The sequence below is a fragment of the Gallinula chloropus genome (genome assembly GCF_964237585.1).
Source record: "Gallinula chloropus genome assembly, chromosome: 6".
Taxonomy (NCBI): domain Eukaryota; kingdom Metazoa; phylum Chordata; class Aves; order Gruiformes; family Rallidae; genus Gallinula; species Gallinula chloropus.
The window spans coordinates 866,291-885,126 of NC_140091.1; the positions used below are offsets into that span (position 1 = coordinate 866,291).

Below are 18,836 nucleotides of genomic sequence, written 5' to 3' on the forward strand. Positions count from 1 at the left end.
TGTGAGGCAGGCAGTGCTGGGTGGTTGTCCACAGGTGGAGGCACAGGCACCCTCCGTGCCAGCTCCCTGCTCTGGGAGAGCAGGCAGACACACTGTGACACCAGCTCAGCGTGCCCATGCAAAGCACAGCCCTGCCTGACCTGCTCTGCCATCCCCAACCCAGCACCAAAGCTGGCACCCACCACTGCTCTCCCACCTGTCTGCAGATGGACCCTCCCCACGCAGCCCCTTCCCTCCTGACACAGCCAGCAGCCCCCTCAAGCTCCACACGGTCCATCCAGAGCTTGTCAGGGCTTCTAAAGCTGTGCTGGGAACTCTCTGTGAAGAAATGAATTTGCTGAAGTCCTTCCCCAGCAATTACCACTGTGTGCTGCAGAGGCTGAGAGCTGTGAGCACACCCAGGCACCACAGCAACGCTCTTCATCCCACTCAAGTTAATGAAGAGCCACGTGTGTGGTTCCCTGCTACAGACAGGCTACTGAGGAGGACTCAGAGCAGCCACCAAGGCCCAGATCAGACACAGTGCTTGGCCACTGCCCCAGCAGTGCAGAACCCTGAGGGCTTGATCCTCCTACAGCCAAAGGACTGTTATCCCTGCTGGGGTACCACTGGGGCTCACAGCACCCGGCAGCCAGCCACAGCACCCACATGTGCCAGGGTGTTATTACCACCTTCTACAGCAGCTTTTCATCAGCTGGTCAAAATCACCCACCTCCCACTTCACATCAGCTCTCAACATGAGAAAGAAACAAACAGACACCCCAAGAATGTCTTAATTTTCACGTAGGTGGGGAAAGCTAAATGCCTGTGCTGTGAAAGATCTGTGGAGTCAGTGTTGTAACAAATACCTGTAGTAGCTGTGCCTCCCTTGTGGTCCTTCAGCTCAGAGATGCTGCAGGCAGCAGGGATGCAGGGGCTCAGAGGAGATGACACTTGTGGGGTGCCTCTGGCATCCACCCAGACATCCCTGAGCAGCACTGAGGTGCCTGACCAGTCCCTGCCTGATGCAGCATGGTAATCCTTCTAGGCTGGAACTTCTCTCTCTGGTTCCTTGGGGAAAGTGAAAACATCAATGGCAGCATTTTCCCAGGAGAAAACCTAAACCAAGCCAGCACTGCTTCATGGTCTGATTTTGAATGCAAGTAATATATGCAAGTGGCAGAACCAGTGATGCATCAGGGAAATTCAAAGCATGTTTTAATTAAAACTATTCCAAATATAGATCAAATCGTTACAATTAACATGATTTTTCTAAAACAACTGAAAGAATCCTCATTGGAAAGTTACCATTGTTCACCAGGCATTGGATTTCACCTCAATCCTCCATAAAATGTCTACAAGAGAAAACCTCATTTCCATCCTAATTAAAAAAAGGGGGGAAAAAAAAATCAATGGTAAATCAATAGTTATTAAGTTGGGCTGTTGGATTAGAAGAATGAGAAGTTAACTGTGCACCCTGAGGAGCAGTAAGAGACCAGCCCTCCCTCCTATCACCCCGGCAGCACAGTGCTCATCTCCAGGGAGAGACAGGGGATGACACCCTGGGCGTGTGTCACAGCTGGTCCCACACACAGCTTCTCAGCTCCAGAGATGCCACAGCCCAAGGGTCACAAGGTGCCCAACAGCACCACGCAGGGGAGCAGAGGCTGCGGGGCAGAGCGCAGGGTCTGCGCACAGCCCGGCGACAGCCCCACACCCTGACAGCACAGGGAGAGCTCCCGGGACTGCAGCCTGGGCTTGGGCAGATTTCAGTTCTCCAAGGCAGATCGAAGGCAAATCAGCAGCAGTGTGGCTCTGTGTCTCATCCTCTTCAGCCATTTCAACCTTCTGATTCAAGTTCCAGTTTTAAACATCAAGGCTTCTGGTCTGCAAACTGCCAGGAGAAGGGAAATGAGAGCTAATTACCCTCCTGGAGAAGAGGAGGCTGAGGGGAGCCCTTCTCCCCACCTTCCCTGCCCTGCCAGGAGGGTGCAGAGAGGTGGGCGATGGTCTCTGCAGCCAGGGGACAGGAGATGGGACAAGGGGCAATGGGCTCAAGCTGCCCCAGGGCAGGGTCAGCTCAGCTGGGAGGGCAAAGTTCTTCCCTGGCAGAGTTGTGGGGCTGTGGCACAGGCTGCCCAGGGAGGGGGCTGAGTCCCCAGCCCTGGGGGTGTTGAACAGAGGGGAGATGAGGTGCTCAGGGAGCTGGGGCAGCACAGCACAGGGACGGTTGGACTCGATGGGCTTAAAGGGCTTTTCCAGCCCTGTGACTCTGAACTGCTACAGCAAACTGCCAGCCTGCAGCTGCCAAGGGGGAGCAGGCTGATGTGCTGGGCCCAAGTCAAGCACTCACACTTCATGTGTCTCAGTAATGACTAATCCTCTCCAGTAACAATAAATCCAACAGATTTAAACAACAACCTGTGCCAGTCCTGCACAGAGAAACCTAAGGAGGGACACTTCAAAGGCACACACGAGCCCTACAAGTGGTTTAATAGCGAGGTGAGAATTACCAGGAGATGGTTTAGTGAGAAAGGCAGAGGAGCAGCAGGGAAACTGCTCTGAGAGTGATGGCACTAGGGTACCAGCACACTTACTGCAGCTGTCAGAGCCTGATCAAGGTCTTCCAGTAAATCTTCTTCATCTTCCAAACCAACTGAGAGGCGAATTAATGTATCACTAATTCCAAGAGCTTCTCTATCTTCTTTAGGCACTGAAGCGTGAGTCATGATGGCCCTGGAGGCAGAAAATAGACTTCTATTCTAAGAAGTTTTAACTTGTGCCAGTAAAGACCAAACAAACTGGTTTCCTGCCAGCATCCCCTGAGATTCTGTGGAGCTTTCACACCTTTGTGTATCACCTTGTGGTTAACCCACAGGTGGAGAGAGCTCCTGTCATCTGCTACTGAAACCACACACGCTGCAGACAGGTCAGTCACCTGTCCCTCCAGAGTTTCAGTGCAGCATTTCCAAGCTACAAGTGATGAATCAGGAACAGACACGTAACCATCTGGGACTGAAAAAGGAGAAAATCCTACTCCTCTTCCTTCTGGGTGTTTCTAACTAGAAGCACCTAGAGCTCTGCTCTAAGCATGGGGAGAGACAGCTACGCCACAGGACCTACAGTCTGAAATCTGATCTTGATTCTTTTTTTGACTACTGGTTTCTCAGATGACTTGTCAAGCTGTCCCCACTGACACTGAAGAGTTTCCTCTCTCTGGCTACAGAGGACACAGACAGGGAGCTGCTTCCCCTGCGTGCCTGGGCGCTGATGTGCGCCCCTTCGTCATTACCCCTGGGCTGCTCGGGTGGCTTCACACGTGCTGTGACCTCAGCTGAGTAGCTGAAAGGATTTAGGGTGTGTGTTCAGTGTAACGTGCCAGCAGCCCCTCAGGAAGCAAACGGGATCTCAGTGGAACAACCTAATTCCACACAAATCCCACTTTCAGCCCCCCCACACCTCGGGAGCTGGGGACAGCAGCGGCTGGGTGCAGCGGACACAACCTGCCCTCTGGTGTGAGCAGGCAGAGCCGCAGCCCTGCCCCAGCCACACCGCCCACTCCAGCCCAGCCTGCCTGCTTGGGGTTGTTATCAGGGCAACAAACCACGGCCCAGGCCCCCCCCAGTCAGAGCCCCACAGCCCAGTCCCCTCCCCAGTCAAAGCCCCACGGCCCAGTCCCCCCCAGTCAGAGCCCCACGGCCCAGGCCCCCCCCCAGTCAGAGCCCCACGGCCCAGTCCCCCCCCCAGTCAGAGCCCCACGGCCCAGGCCCCCCCCCAGTCAAAGCCTCACGGCCCAGGCCCCCCCCCAGTCAAAGCCTCACGGCCCAGGCCCCCCCCCAGTCAAAGCCTCACGGCCCAGGCCCCCCCCCAGTCAAAGCCCCACGGCCCAGGCCCCCCCCCAGTCAAAGCCCCACGGCCCAGGCCCCCCCCCAGTCAGAGCCCCACGGCCCAGTCCCCCCCCCAGTCAAAGCCCCACGGCCCAGTCCCCTCCCCAGTCAAAGCCCCACGGCCCAGTCCCCTCCCCAGTCAAAGCCCCACGGCCCAGTCCCCTCCCCAGTCAAAGCCCCACGGCCCAGGCCCCCCCAGTCAGAGCCCCACAGCTCAGTCCCCCCAGTCAGAGCCCTGGCAGTGTGGGAAGTCCCTCATCACTGCATCCCGACCCTCACAGAAGCCACACTCATCTCTGGGCCAGCCACTGGGCTCTGTGGCATACGACGTGTTACCCTTCAATCTCTCCACCAAACCCCTCAGCTCTGGGGACCAGAACATTCCAGAACCCCCACAGATCCCGTTGCTGCCCTGCAGCTGTTTCATTTGGTGGTGAGGAGTGACTTACGGATGCTCTGCCAGGCTTTCGTATCCCCCCAGGCTCTCAGCCAGGGCAAAAACCTAGGGGAAAGGAAACTGAAGTCAACAGGGGAAGTGTAGGGCTCTTCTGTGCAGCACATTCAGTGTGAGCACTCAGACAGACAGGGAGAAGGCTTTGTTTGGGGGTTGGTTTTATCCCCTCAGTTTTACAGTAATACAATATATACATTCCAATATAAAAGGTATTAGCTGTAATTAGGAGAAAAGCCCCTCTGCATTTAGCAGGTAAGAGCTGTGAAGATTTACACCAGACTGGTCCTAAAAAGGCTCTGAAGAGACACTGGTGCAAAACTGCAATTAAAACATACCCATGCTGAGCAAACCCAGGTCAGGAGGAGCTCCCAGCATGCCACACATGGGAGGCAGAGCACAAGGCAGAACACACATCCCCAGGGAGCAGGTCCTGCACCACTCTGCTCAGAGAGGGATGGAGCAGGCTGCCTGGACAGAGGGAGCCTCTCAGAACGTCCAGTTAAGGTTTAAAGTGATTAGATCCCATCCTTAGACACCCTCCTTCCAGCACTGCTCCCACTGCACAGCCGTGCTTCCCAGTGGCAGGCTCGGTGGGGAAAGCAGCCAGACATTTCAGACTCCTCCAGGAGCCTGAACAGGTTTCTTCACTCCTTCCTTGGGCCTGGTGGCTAGCTCAAGTATTTTGAAAGCCAGCCTGAATTTCTCAGTGCCTCACAGGACTAGCATTTGTGAGATGCCTACTGTGAGGTGAGGAGCTCTCTAGCACTGGTCTCTGAGCTACAGGCATGTCTTGCTGGGTGACAAAGAGCCTCCCTGGAGAGCCAGCCATGCAGACCCAGGGTTTGCCTCCTGTGAGCACACTCACTGCCCTCAACACCTCGCTGCAGCCCCAGTTGCTCTTTAAGAAAAAAAAACCACCCCAAAACCAACTACACCCATCAACCAAACAACCATCTTCTCAGCCTGGGTTAAGGAAAGGGCTTTAACTTTGAGCCTGCCTCAGGGTTAGCCAAGGCCAAGGGCTGAAGGGAAGATAGTCCTAAGGGAACACACTCCCCAGTACTCTTTGTCAGAGCTGGCAGCCCTCCTGTGCCCAGGGTAAAGCCTCTCTCACCTAACAGGGTATTTTGTAGGAAAATCACAGTTTTGGTAAGTTCATTTGCAGCTGATGACGTCAGCTGGCGAGTAAGATAGGGAGGAGAGGGAAGATCTAAGTTACCTTTGTTAATTATCACCCATTTATTTTTCCAAGAACAAACCAGCAAAACCACAGGAGCAGAATGCCAGTTAACCACAGACCAAGCCCAGCAAACCCATTAAAGCTGCTGGCAGAACGAGTACACAGCAAAGCAGCAGCAGCTACGCTCCAAGCTGAGGGACTCTCCCTTTGCTGGGTGATTCATGGCACTTCTCAAGAGGTTTTTCTCCAGATGAGTAGTCAGCTATGACACCAGCATTACAGCAGCCACCAGTTCTCTGCTGTCAAATCCTGTTTGTGCAGGCACACAGGCCCTTCATTAGGAGCCATGCCTGGGCTACCCTGGACACACTGCACCCTGCACGTAAACAAATACTTCAAAGGGGCTGAGGCATCCTTCCCCCCTCTCATTAGCCTCCCATTTATAATCTATTATTTAGAGGTGGTCACGCCCAAAAGACCTGAGGAGCTTTGCAAGTAGAGACAGAGTCTCCCTGCCCCAAGAAAACCCCACTCCCTTCCACTGCCCCCCTCAGAAGGGGCAGCGGGTGCAGCTGGAGCAGAGGAGGTTCCAGGGGAATGTCAGGAGGAACTTTGTCCCTGTGAGGGTGACAGAGCCCTGGGCCAGGCTGCCCAGAGAGGCTGGGGAGTCTCCTTCTCTGGAGACATCCACACCCCCTGGATGTGTTCCTGTGGGGTTTAGTCTGGGTGATGCTGCTCTGGCAGGGGTGGGACTGGGTGAGCTGGGGAGGTGCCTTCTGACCCCTGACGCTCTGTGATTCTGTGACAGGCCCCAGTCCCTCCCGGTCCCCCTGAGGGTCAGGGTGAGAGGGACCTGTCCCTGCTGTCCCCAGGCAGCACAGGTTCACTCTCATTTACCTTTAAACTCTTGAGAAAGGCAGCAGCATGGTCCAGATTCCCTTTGATGTAGAAGGTCACCATCCCCGGGCAGCCGGTGCACTGCCGCTTGACCAGCTCGTGCTGAGGGTGGGAAGGCAAGCCTGAAACGCACAGAAATCCCCCTGAGCTAATTGCTGCTGCTGCAAAGGGTGAAGCAGCTCACCCCAGCCACGCAGGAAGAGCCCCTGGCCGAGGAGTCACCCCGCGGGACGGGCGCACAAGCGGCACGTAGCGCCGTGGTCCCCGACCCAGCCCCGCGCCCTGAGGACGTCACCTGCTCTGAAGCCTCCCCAGCCTACCTGGGAAGATGACCTTCTCCACCCGGGGATGAGCCTCCAGGAAGCCAGCCACAGCCAGGGCGTTGTGGAAGTGCTGCCTCATGCGGAGCGGCAGCGTCTTCAGCCCGCGGTTGCACAGGAAGCAGTCAAAGGGAGAGGGCACGGCTCCGAGCGCTGCGGAGACGGAGAGAGGCACACAGGAGACAGACTGGCATTGCTGGGGATTCCTTGAGTCACACTGCACACAGTCCTAACTTCCAAAATGGCTACAGTTAGAACAAGACGAGTGGAAAGACACTTGATGCCACCTGTCTCCCTCACCTCACCTCACACACACGGGATGCAAATCAATGAGCTGAATTAGCAAGCTGGAGAATCACAGAATCACAGAATTATCAAGGTTGGAAAAGACCTAAAAGATCATCTAGTCCAACCATTCACCTATTACTACTAGCTCCCACTAAACCATGTCCCTCAAGGGTTACACCTTTCAGACACAATACACCTTCACTCTTCCTGTTGCAGACAGGACACTGTGCAGAAACTCATTCATTACAATTAAAGAGGCAGAAAGTTGTTAAAATCAACCCTGCAAGAACATCCTGCATCAGGTGCCTCCCCCAGTGAGTGGGTTCAAAAACCCCCAGATGTGCTTGACATGGGTTGATGAAATTACATGAAGGTGTCATTTAAGTGTTCATATGCCTCTTCAAGGGCATACAGAAACGATGGGGGGCTTTCTGCCAGGGTCTCACCCCAAACCTGAGCCCCAGGGGTGGCTTTGGGAGCCATCCTGCCCCCTGTTCACAGCAGGTCCTGTGCAGACAGCACCCGATGCTTTCAGGACAGGCTGCATCTCCAGGCAGAGCTGCCTGTGGCACAGCAGTTCTGGGAGGCACAGCAGAGGCCCCCCAGCTCAGTCCTCCCTTGGGAGCTGGGGGGACACACACATGTTCTGGGGAAGGCAGGGAGAGGGGAATTGGTCTGGCAGTGAGGAGTGCTCCCTGCACCTGAGCACCCATCACCAGCCTGTCACCACCCCACACTGCTCTCAGCATTCTTGGAGAACCAGTTAGGGACTGGGGACCAGTGTCCATAACAGTACTGGAGAGGGAAGCCACAGAGGCACACCAACAGCTATTGTGTTGGCTTCAGGCCACCCGAGGTAGAGGTGAGAGGCAGGGAGGAGGCTCCAGATGCCCTCAGGTTTCTCCCCAGCCACGTACAGGTGTGTGTGTTCACCCCCCTGAGCTGCATCTCCAGAGCCATGGCATGCTTGTGTGCACACAGCGTGCTCCCCAGCACGAGCTGGGTACTGGCACATGATGCCTGCCAGGCTGTTCCCTTCCCTGGCCACTTACAGTTCTGCAGGAACTTGAGCCTCTCGTAGAGCTCGTCACAGTTGACTGAAACAAGTCCCATCACAACATCACTGTGCCCTAAAACGCAGGAAGAGAAGAACAGCATCAGCCCCTCTGCCCGTGCTGGGGCTCTGCCACATCCCCCCCATGTTCCCAGTCCCAGTGCTGACACAGTCCTGGTTCTGGGGAGACACTGGCTTCCTTCTCAGCTCCCCAGCATCCTGCCTGTGTGGCACTGGGAGGCAGCTTTTAGCTCATTCTGCAGCTCCAGCCAGCAGGGTGCCTGGCTGTGTGCCACACTCCTGCCCCCAGGTACTTCCCAAGCCTGCCTCTGGGAAGCAGGACACGGTGCAGGAATCAGGGGGTCCAGCACCAGGGGACACCAGCCAGACAACTGCCACTTCTGCCCTGGGGTGGTTCAGCCCCAGGCAGTGGCTGAGCACCACGGGCTGCTCCTTCCCTCCCATGGGACAGAGCCTCTTGTGGGTTGGGATAAGGACAGTCACTGACAAAAATCACCTGAATATAGAACAATAGTGGCCAGTTACACTCACACCCAGTGCTGACACAGTACCTGACTGAGCTGATGAGCACAGAGGGCTGCCTGACAGCAAGGAGCAAGGGACCAACCAACCCAACACCCCAGCTGCACTCAGACTGTCCTGGAGGCAACCAGCCCCTACCCTTCCCCAACCAGCTGCTTGTATGGGGAATGATGTCAGGGGGTGTGGAAAGCTGCCTCAGCTCACCTGGGCTGGCTCAGCTCACCTGGGCTGGCTGCTTGGGGAGGTTAACCCTGGCCTGGCCAGAGCCAGGACATGCCCACTCCACCATGAATGTGTGGTTACAGCGTGGCTCTGGGCATGTCAGCCCAGAGTCTGGGCTGTTGGGAAGTGCCACGTGCTCTGGGCAGGCTCCAGCCTCCCCTGGGCCTTGCCATCATTTCTGGTGGCCACTTTCCATTGAGGCCACTCCCTTTGTTGCAGTCAAATTAAAGCTACAAACACCTGCAGGGCTGTTACCTGCAGTCAGGTCAATATTCCTTCTCCCAGGTGCAGTTTAGGAGCTACAGAGACTAATTCTGTGGTACATCTGGGAACTGCTGGCAGGAAAACTGGCTTTTGGGAACTGCCTGGAGCCAGAAGGGCTTGTGAGCAGCCAGCCTGAGCCAGGCTGAACACACACACACACTCACCGTTCATGTATTTGGTTGCAGAATACATGCAGATATCAGCCCCCAGAGACAAAGGACGCTGGAAGGAAAAGAAAGCAGAAGGTTGGATTAAAGCTCCATGCACTCTGGTTCATGTCAAGCTAAATGGAAAGGCTGGGGAATAGCAGCAGGTGGAGAAACTCAACAAAGAACACACAAGAACTTGATACAAACCTTAACACCTTAAGCATGAGAAGCTGAGAGTGGAGATAAACAGGGGATGTGACAACCCCAACAGCACAGGGAGTGCTGTAAAGACAGGCACAGTGAAAGGAAACTACAAGGAAACATCATTTAAAAGCACTGGTCTAATTCCCACCAGCTTCAGGGAGAGGAGTGACTGCATACAGCTACCATCCAGCCCGTATGGACTGGGGAGAACACCAGGTACTCTGCTTAGCTGAGGCAGGGACAGGGACAGGTATTAAAGTGGAATGCCTGAGAAAATGAAGAGCTCACCACAGCCTGCAAAGGGGAAAAATGATAAAGAAAAAGGCAGTGGTGTCTGGATCCCAGTGCTGGTGGCACTACCCCTGCAGCCCAACCAAAAACCTGATGGATGTGGGAAGGGTTTGGCAGAATCACAGAATCCCAGCCTGGTCTGGGTTGGGAGGGACCCCAAGGGTCCCAGAGCTCCAACCCCCTGCCACAGGCAGGGACACCAACCTCCAGGCCTGGAGCTACACAAGGCTGCCCAGGGCCCCAGCCAACCTGGCCTTGAACACCCCCAGGGATGGGGCACCCACCCCCTCTCTGGGCAGCCCCTTCCAGCCCCTCACCACTCTCTCTGCAAACAACTTCCCCCCAGTCTCTCCTCTCCCCCTTCCCTCCTCCAGCTTCACTCCAGCCCCTTGTCCTGCCAGTCTCTGCCCTTTAACAAGCTGATTCCCCTCCTGTTCCTCTGCTCCCTTCAGGGACTGGGAGGCTGCAGTGAGGTCCCCCCACAGCCTTCTCTTCTCCAGGCTGACCCAGCCCAGCTCCCTCAGCCTCTCTCCATGGGGAGCTGCTCCAGCCCCCTGAGCATCCCTGTGGCTCCCCTGACCCCTCTCCACCAGTTCTTCCAAGAGCAGGGCTCTCCCCCCTCACCTCCCGAAAAGCCCTGCTGGGGGTGGCTGATGGCAGGAATGATGCTTTTTCCTTAACCAGGCACTAAGGAAAGGCCTCTGCACGTCCCATGAAGGGGTTACAGAGGCTGGGGAGCAGCACTGTGTTCACAGGTAAGAAGTGCAGCAGGTTCAGAACTCGAGGCTGCTGTGGGAGGGAACACAGGTGCCTGTTCAAGGAAGGGGGCCAGTGCCCCCCCCAGGAGCACAGCAGCACCACCAGCCCCTGCTCCAAACCTCCCACTGCCACCCCCACCTCAGCAGCAGCAGTCCCGAGGGCTTCACAGGCATCACCCAGTGCACCTCCTGGAATCAATCACTGCAGCTGACTTCTTAGCACCAGCCCAATAAAAGAGGCATTAACTGGCTCCTGTACCCAGCCACTCACTCTCCCTTTCACACACTGTGATCACAGTCACCAGCTTGGAAAAGACCTTTCAGCTCATCAAGTCCAACCATTCCAGTCCTGTGCCAAACCAGATCCTCCCTTTTTGCAAACACCAATGCCCATGCTGGGGAGGAGGGGGCATCACTGAGCCTTTGGTATGTACAACACAAACCCAAGTGCTGCTTCAGCTGAGCATCAACACTTCCTGTCAAGCTCTTCACTTCCAGAGATCTGCCATGGTTTACCCTTCACAAAACCAAAGACACCTTGCCTTTCACACTCCCAAACCCTTCTACTTCTACAAGGGATCAGCTTGGTCTCCTGGGAAGTATTCCCTGCCCATGTTAAGATGAACAAGACTTTGAAGTTCATGTTTTCTGAAGTGTTTTTAGAACTTGATTGCTTGGTTCCCCCTTCTCCCTGCCCCTTGCTTCCCCCCCTTTCCCCAGCCCCTTGCTTCCCCCCCTTTCCCCTGCCCCTTGCTTCCCCCCCTTTCCCCTGCCCCTTGCTTCCCCCCCTTTCCCCAGCCCCTTGCTTCCCCCCCTTTCCCCTGCCCCTTGCTTCCCCCCCTTTCCCCAGCCCCTTGCTTCCCCCCCTTTCCCCAGCCCCTTGCTTCCCCCCCTTTCCCCAGCCCCTTGCTTCCCCCCCTTTCCCCAGCCCCTTGCTTCCCCCCCTTTCCCCTGCCCCTTGCTTCCCCCCCTTTCCCCTGCCCCTTGCTTCCCCCCCTTTCCCCAGCCCCTTGCTTCCCCCCCTTTCCCCAGCCCCTTGCTTCCCCCCCTTTCCCCAGCCCCTTGCTTCCCCCCTTTCCCCTGCCCCTTGCTTCCCCCCTTCTCCCTGCCCCTTGCTTCCCCCCTTCTCCCTGCCCCTCGGTTCCCCCCTTTTTTCCCCTCCTGTTTTTCAGGCCCTGGACTGGCTCAGAACAGACCCCAGAGAGCCCATGCAGCAGAACTGGCACAAAAAGGCCAAGCACACACTGACACAGACAGGCTGGAGCTGGGACACTCTTCCAGAGGCCTGACAGGGTTTCCACCAGCAAGACCTGACCCCCAGGACCTCTGAATGCCAGAGCAGTCATCCTCCCCATGGCTTACCCAACTGTCTCCATGCAGTGTTTACCTGGCTGGTAAATGACACTGGCTTTGCTGGGATCATGCTGGTGTATGACTGGCTGTCAAACTCTGCACAGCACCGTGGCTGCTGGGAGCAGCAGCAGTACCTGGGGTGCACTCAGAGCCAGAGCAGGCGCCTTCCCAACACACAGAGCAGAGCTGCAGCCCCTTGGTGGTGCTTCCACTTGGAAGAGGTGTCCTCTGGAGCACTGGGGTAGCTGTGGAGAAGCAAGGGGCTCACCTGGAAGTAGGCAGACATGAAAGTGTTGTCCACCACCAGAAGGACACCCCTGTGCTTGTGCACCACGTCTGCACAGGCCTGGATGTCGATGACCTTCAGCGTGGGGTTGGTGGGCGTCTCAATCCAGACCAGCTGCAGGAACCCAACACCACAAGGCATCAGCAGGGGGGTTCTGGGGGGCACCTGTGTCAGCCCTAAGTGCTCTGGAGCCTTAGGGCACCGAGCAGCAGCTTCCCCTGGGGGTTGCAGAGGGGGAGGAGGGACACATCCCCACTGAGGAGCTGCCAGGCTCCTTGGGAGCTGTGATGTTCTCCCCACAAAAGCAGCTGACCCATGGGGAGAACACCACAGCTTCTGCAAACCTAAGGGCACCACACCTGACCCAGGCAGAGGAAGCCTTTACACCCAAGCCTTGGCAACCCTTTTCCAGCTGAATTATCTCCCAGCAGAGCAGAGGATGATCTGCTCCAGTGCTGCAGAACACCTCCTCCTCCTCCTCCTCTGACCTCAGTGTTCTCTCTGCTGTTTCTTCCCTTTCCCCCCCTCCTCTCCCTCTCTCTGGTGGGTCTTTGCCCTTCTAAAGATGTTTTCAGTGAGGCACCACGAGCATCAGAGCAGCAGGGAGGTGTGGGAGCTGGGAGAGCCCCAACCTGTCCCCACAGAGACCACCCCCACAGCCCCCTCTGCGTGACACAGACCCCCCCTTACAACAACAGCAAGAGCAGAACCCCTCAGTGATTAGGGAGCTCAGCAAGCTCCCTCTCCCCTACCTTGGTCTCTGGTGTGATGGCAGCTTCCAGACACTCCATCTTCGTGCAGTCAACAAAAACTACATTCAGGCCTGTCTTCATGGCCACCTGCCTGAAGTACCTGTTCGTGCCTGCAAGAGAAACCCCAGAGCACAGGTGAGCACCAGAGGCACAGGGTGACACCTCTGCCCTGGGGGAGGAGGGCACAGTTTTGTGCTGCACTCCAGGACCAGCACACTCACTGGCAATTCTGCTTCTGAGAAGTTTAGAGATTGCTGGAGTTCTAAACAGCATGGAAAAGTAACACTGGGAAGGGAACAGCAATAATGGGAACAAGGAACCAACGTGATTTTTCAAGCCCTTTCAGTTAATAGCTGGTTCAGGGGGGTTTTAATTGGAAAATTAAACAGCCCCCCTTTAGTTTGCCTGCTTCTAACTCCCCCTGCAGCCCCCTGCCATGCTGGTGGTTCCAGGCTCTATATCCTCTTTGCTCCACCCCACTTATAGCAACTTTTTCCCACCATGTATTTTCAAACTCCTTGGGGTTTTTTTGTATTTAATAAGCTAAATTGAGAATTTGGGAGAAGAACCACCAAGGGGAAGACTCCAGCCATGGTGTTTCCTATCACTCCAGTAAATAAGCACACAGTGAGCATCTCCCTCCTTTCTGCCTTTGAAGCCTTCCACTGGAGAGAGCAGCAGCATCCAGCAGCAGCCAGTTGAGCACTAGACGTGCAGCACACCTGCCAACACTGCCTGGATTAAAAATTAATTCATTAGGTCTTTCTGCCAAGGTTACTCAACATTTACTCACTCAGGCAGAACAGCAGTTTGCCACCAAGTCAGAGCACAGGCAGGGTGTGAGTCCCTGGGCTGAATGCTGTGCATGAATGGTTTTTTCTTTCAGGAAGCACTTTTATTTCTACAATAAGTGATATATTCTCTCTTCCTCTCCAAGAACTTCACCCCAGGAGGGGAAGTTTTCACCCAGGCTGTCAGGTCTGCAAACACAAGCCACAGGGACGTTGCTTTGTGGTGCTATTCTGCTCTTCTAACAGCAGCACAGGGCAGAAGCCCTGAGCTGGAAGTGTGCTGGTACACTGGCAGTCCTGTCACTGCCTTGAGAGGTGACAGCAACAGCTCAGCATCCAGGGGTGCTGGAGTCCTACAACCCCCCTCATGCCTCCCAAAACACAGCATCCCTAAACACATCCCAGGCAATATGCTCCCCAGCACTGCCCATGAACCTTTCACTTTCACTGCTTTTCATGGAATCCCCAGGCTGGAAAAGCCCCTTAAGATCATCCAGTCCAACCACCCCTGTCCTGTGCTGCCCCAGCTCCCTGAGCACCTCATCTCCCCTCTGTTAAACACCCCCAGGGCTGGGGACTCAGCCCCTCCCTGGGCAGCCTGTGCCACAGCCCCACAACTCTGCCAGGGAAGAACTTTGCCCTCCCAGCTGAGCTGACCCTGCCCTGGGGCAGCTTGAGCCCATTGCCCCTTGTCCCCTCTCCTGTCCCCTTGGTCACCTGGTTTCTGACAGCCTGGGTACTGTGTCTGTCTCCCTGGCATCAGGCAGCCCAGTCCTGCTGCCCCATCCCACCAGGCTCTGGGCTCAACACTTTCCACAGCCTGTGCACCCTGGAGGGAGCCAGGACACGTGCCAGTCCCTGGTTCCCAGTGCCCCAAAGGTTGTGGTCTAGGGCCAGAGTACAAGTGTGGTGGGGGAGGGAAGCTGCCCTGGCCAAAAGGAGCCAGCACAGGAGCAGTGAGGAAGCAGCTGGCAAAGCACCAGGCTGCAGCACACAGCACCAGAGCTGGGAAGCTGCCCAGAACAAGCCAGGAGAGAACTGAGCTCAGGGGACAAGGAGCCTCTGGCATCCAGGGAAGGAGGAAGGGGCTGAGCTCATACTGGGCACGCCAGTCTGCACAGGTACCAGTCAGGGGGTGTGAATGCCCCTGGGTGAGGGTGTCTGTGTCTCTCTATGGCACAAGCATGAAAGACACGCAGGGCAGAAGCAGTGAAATTCAGGTCTGCAGTAACCACCTCTGGCTGAGGCTCCAACCAGCAGGCAAACTGGTTCTGCTGGAAAAATACCCCCCTGGGCCCTTCTGAAGAGAGGAAACCATCAAGTGCTTTGGCCAAATGACCATCATTTACCCAGGGAGCAGGATGTCAGGGGGGATTCCTGCTGCCTCCACCCCCCTGGGTGCTTTGGAGAGGAGCTGTGTGGCATGACAGAGCTCAGACAGCAGCAGATGTGTGCAGTCAAACTGGCTGGGAGAACTGACTGGCAAACAGCAGCTGCTCCTGGTGATGGCAAAGGTGACTGTTCCTGCTGAAGGGCTCTCCAGCTGTGGCTTGGGAAAGCACCACCTGTTGCCTGCCCCTGCCCCACGTGCAAACACAGATCTGTGCCAAGGCCCTGGGGGAGGCTGAGGGAGGCAGCCAGCTCTGTTCATCCACGAAACCCAGCAGCACTGCTGGGGACCCAGTGCAGGACGTTGGCAGAGGTGGGTGTTACTGGGGAGTTTCTTGGAAGAATGGACTGGAAACATCTCTGTGCAGGATGGAAGCCTGAGCGTGGGCTGCAGCATCCCTGAGCATCCAGAAGACACAGGCTTGACAGATGTAAACTGGGCTTTCAGGGAAGAGGATGGAAAAGCTGCCTGAAACAGTCCAGGCAAAATGCAGGTTGGGAAAGGGTCACCCCCCTAGGGAAGGAATCCCAGAAGCTGGAAAGCTCTGCTGTGCTGGACTGCAGAGGGTCCTGCTCTGCCAGCACATTTCCCCTCATTCGAGCACGTATCACTACTTAGCCGTAGTTTTTAAACTCCATGCTGTGGGGGTTTACTGAATCTTCCCATCTTTTCATTCCTACCACCAGGCAGAGGCACTCAGTGTTCCCAGGAAGCAAAAAGGCTTGAAGGAAGTGAGGTCCTACAGTGGGAAATTCAGAGGTTGCTGGGATTGCAGACAGGCACATTTAATCCTTTGCACAACGAAGAGCAAACCCACACTTGTGCTTTACATACCTCCATAGACATCATCCATGCAGATAATAGTGTCCCCTGCCTTCAACAGGTGAGTAATATTCAAAGTAGCAGCCAGGCCTGAAGCATAAGCTAAACCTGGAAGAGAAGAGAGTTCAGTGGTGAGCAGGCTGCAGTTGTGTGATGCCCCTGCTGAGCCTCCCTTCCCTTCCCTGTCAAAAGGAACCTGCTCTGGCCCTCTCCTGATCTCACTCCTCAGGAGGCCCTGCCCTGGCCAGGCCCCACTGGAGTGTTGTGTCCAGTGCTGGGCTCCCTGGGATCAACCAGCCAGGGATCTCCTGGAGAGAGTCCAGAGGAGGGACAGAGATGCTGAAGGGCCTGGAGCATCTCCCCTGGGAGGAAAGGCTGAGGGAGCTGGGGCTGTTCAGCCTGCAGAGAAGAAGCCTGAGAGGGGATCTGATCAGTGTTTATCAACAGCTGAAGGGTGGGACACAGGGGGCCATGGGCAGCCTCTGCTCAGTGTCTGTGGGGTGCAGCACGGGCGTGGGAGGCAGGAGCCCTGCACACAGCCCAGGGGCACAGATGGACCTTCCCGAGCCGCAGGCGTTGGGCTCTTCCCACCCCCATCCCCTGGGCAGCCTCGTGGGGACACACACCACTGCCACTGCCCCCTCCTCGCTCCCCAGGTCATGCCCACTGCTGCCAGTCCAGAGACACACGCTGACACCCCCTCTGAGGAGCCACTAGTTGCTCACAGTATTTAGCTCCATCTAGTGCTGCCACAGCCTTCTCCAGGCAAGTCCGGGTCGGGTTCCCGCTCCGGCTGTACTCGTAGCCCTGTTGGGAAAACAAGGAACACAGCTCAGGAGAGGAGGCCTGGTACAGGCACAGCTGTGGGTTGGTAGGAAGCCCTTGCTGTTGATGCACCCTCCCAGAGCAGCAGGCTGGCTACGCCAAGCTGCTGCACCCCAACATCCAACTGGGCATCCCCAGCCTGGAAGTGGTTCCTAGAGCTGCTCTGGGGGAAGCATCACTCTGCTAGCCATGCTTGCCTACGTCTCCCTAGCTACCCATCTGGTGACTGCTGGGAAAAAGGCCTGGGGCTGCCACTCCACTGCTCCTGACGTGATCAGGAAGAGCGTGGCCCATCTCCAGGATGCTCTCTGCTTGGGAGATGCCACAGGGCACTGGCCAGTTCCAGCCTGTGCCCACCAGAAGTTCTTGAGAGCTCATCCATTTCCCTGGCATCAAGGAGACCACGTTCTACCTGGGAAGGTAAAACTTGCAGCAGCTTTTAGGTGACTACTGAGAAAACTTAACAAGAAAGGGAAGAGTCACGCAAGCACAGGCACCCTCATTACAGAGAGGACCTGGCTAAGCACCCTGGCATCTGTGTGTTTGGAGGATTTGGGTTTAATGACACCTCTGTCACGCTCAGGAATCCAGCAGGCTGCTCGCACAGCGCTGCTGGGGGGATGCAGCTGCTCTGTCATCAGGACAGCGTGGCTCCTTCCGCAGCCCTCTTCAGCACAGCCACGAGACAGTCCCCGTGCCAGGCTGTGGACGGGGCTCTGGCTGGAGGCACAGGGCACAGGGTGAGTTCTGCCTGCCTGGGCAGCCCCTGCGGCGCTCAGCCCGGGCTCTGGGACAAGCACTGACTCGGGAGGTGTGCAGCCCTGCCGTTCCCCTCGTACACCAGGGGCAGCCACAGAAACTCACTGCAAAGCCTCCCAGCGCTTCCTAAGACACGGCTGACCCGGGAAACGCTCGCCCAGGCTGGAGGGACAGCCCAGGCAGCCGCTCCCCACCCGCAGCTGAGGCCGAGCAGGGCAGCGGTACCCCGCAGCCTCGGGCCTGGCCCTGCGGAGCGGGAGCCCCACTCCCCTGCTCCCCATCCCGAGGGCTGCTGCTCCCCGGGGACCCCCCCAGCCAGCACCTCCCGGGGCCACCAGCCAGGGGATGCTGGGCCAGGCGATGCTGGGCCAGGCCGTGCCAGTGCCGGGCCGGGGCCATGCCGGGCCGGGCTGCACCAGGGCCATGCCAGGCTACGGCCAAACCAGACCATGCCGGGCCATGCTGCACCGGGCCAGGCTGTACCGGGCCGGGGCCATGCCGGGCCAGGCTGTACCGGGCCGGGGCTGTACCGGGCTGTACCGGGCCGGGCCGGGCCGGGGCCATGCCGGGCCACGCTGCACTGGGCCGGGCCGGGGCCATGCCGGGCCAGGCTACACCGGGTTGGGCCGGGCCGGGTCGGGCCAGGCTGTACCGGGCCAAGCTATACCGGGCTGTACCGGGCCAGGGCCATGCCAGGCCAAGCTGCACCGGGCTGTACCGGGCCAGGGCCATGCCGGGCCAAGCTGTACAGGGCTGTACCGGGCCAGGGCCATACCTGGCCGGACTGTACCGGGCCGGGGCCATGGCGGGCCACGCCGATGCCGGGCCACGCCGTGCAAGGCCGCAGACCCCCACAGCGTCCCCGTCCGCGCCACCACCCCTCCCGGGAGCGACGCCTCAGACCCCCCCAGACCCCCGCCCCGCCCCGCAACCCCCCAGCCGGGCGCACGGGGCCGGCGCGGCCGAGCCGGGTGCCGGGGTCCGGGGCGCTCACCGCGTGCTGGCCGGGGCTGCGCTGCTTGAAGGTGGTGGCGAGGGAGATGGGCGGCACCACGGCGGCCGAGCGCCACTGCTCGGGCTCCTGCCCGGCGTGGATGGCGCGCGTGGCGAAGCGCGGGAAGGGCGGCAGGAACCCGCGCGCCGCGCCGCGTTCCATGGCCGCGCTCCCGCCGCCGCGCCGCCGCGCGCTGATACCGGCGCACGCCCCGCCCCCGCCCCGAGGGCCTGGCGCGGGAGGGACCCTTTCCTCCGCCTCTGATTGGTTGAGGAGAAAACGGGGCGGGGCCGGGAGGCGCCCTCGCCGCGGGGAGAGGAGCGGCAGTTCGCTGCGCTGCCGCCCGCCCGCCCGCCAGGGGGCGCTGTGGGAAC

At 57.7% G+C, this 18,836-nt stretch overlaps 1 protein-coding gene across 1 annotated transcript; it reads right to left on the minus strand.

Moving 5' to 3' along the window:
• Positions 1 to 1,175: 1,175 nt before the first annotated feature.
• CTH (cystathionine gamma-lyase) lies at positions 1,176 to 18,633 on the minus strand. The gene is made up of 12 exons (XM_084266346.1): positions 18,463 to 18,633; positions 16,610 to 16,691; positions 15,897 to 15,992; positions 12,882 to 12,991; positions 12,112 to 12,243; positions 9,253 to 9,310; positions 8,058 to 8,135; positions 6,718 to 6,870; positions 6,398 to 6,519; positions 4,316 to 4,368; positions 2,577 to 2,715; positions 1,176 to 1,873 (listed from the first exon to the last, which is right to left on the minus strand). Exons 1-12 carry the CDS (start codon positions 18,622 to 18,624, stop codon positions 1,853 to 1,855), a joined length of 1,206 nt encoding a protein of 401 aa, XP_084122472.1. The 5' UTR covers positions 18,625 to 18,633; the 3' UTR covers positions 1,176 to 1,852.
• Between the last annotated feature and the right edge of the window lie 203 nt (positions 18,634 to 18,836).

What these genes read in the sequence shown, in the direction of transcription:
- CTH (XM_084266346.1), bottom strand. Translation starts at nt 18,624, where the DNA reads ATGGAACGCGGCGCGGCGCGCGGGTTCCTGCCGCCCTTCCCGCGCTTC. An exon ending in TCATGTCTGCCTACTTCCAG is followed by an intron (nt 9,311 to 12,111) that starts GTGAGCCCCTTG and finishes TTTTCCTTCCAG; the next exon opens with CGTCCTTTGTCTCTGGGGGC. An exon ending in CCTTTCTCAAGAGTTTAAAG is followed by an intron (nt 4,369 to 6,397) that starts GTAAATGAGAGT and finishes CCTTTCCCCTAG; the next exon opens with GTTTTTGCCCTGGCTGAGAG.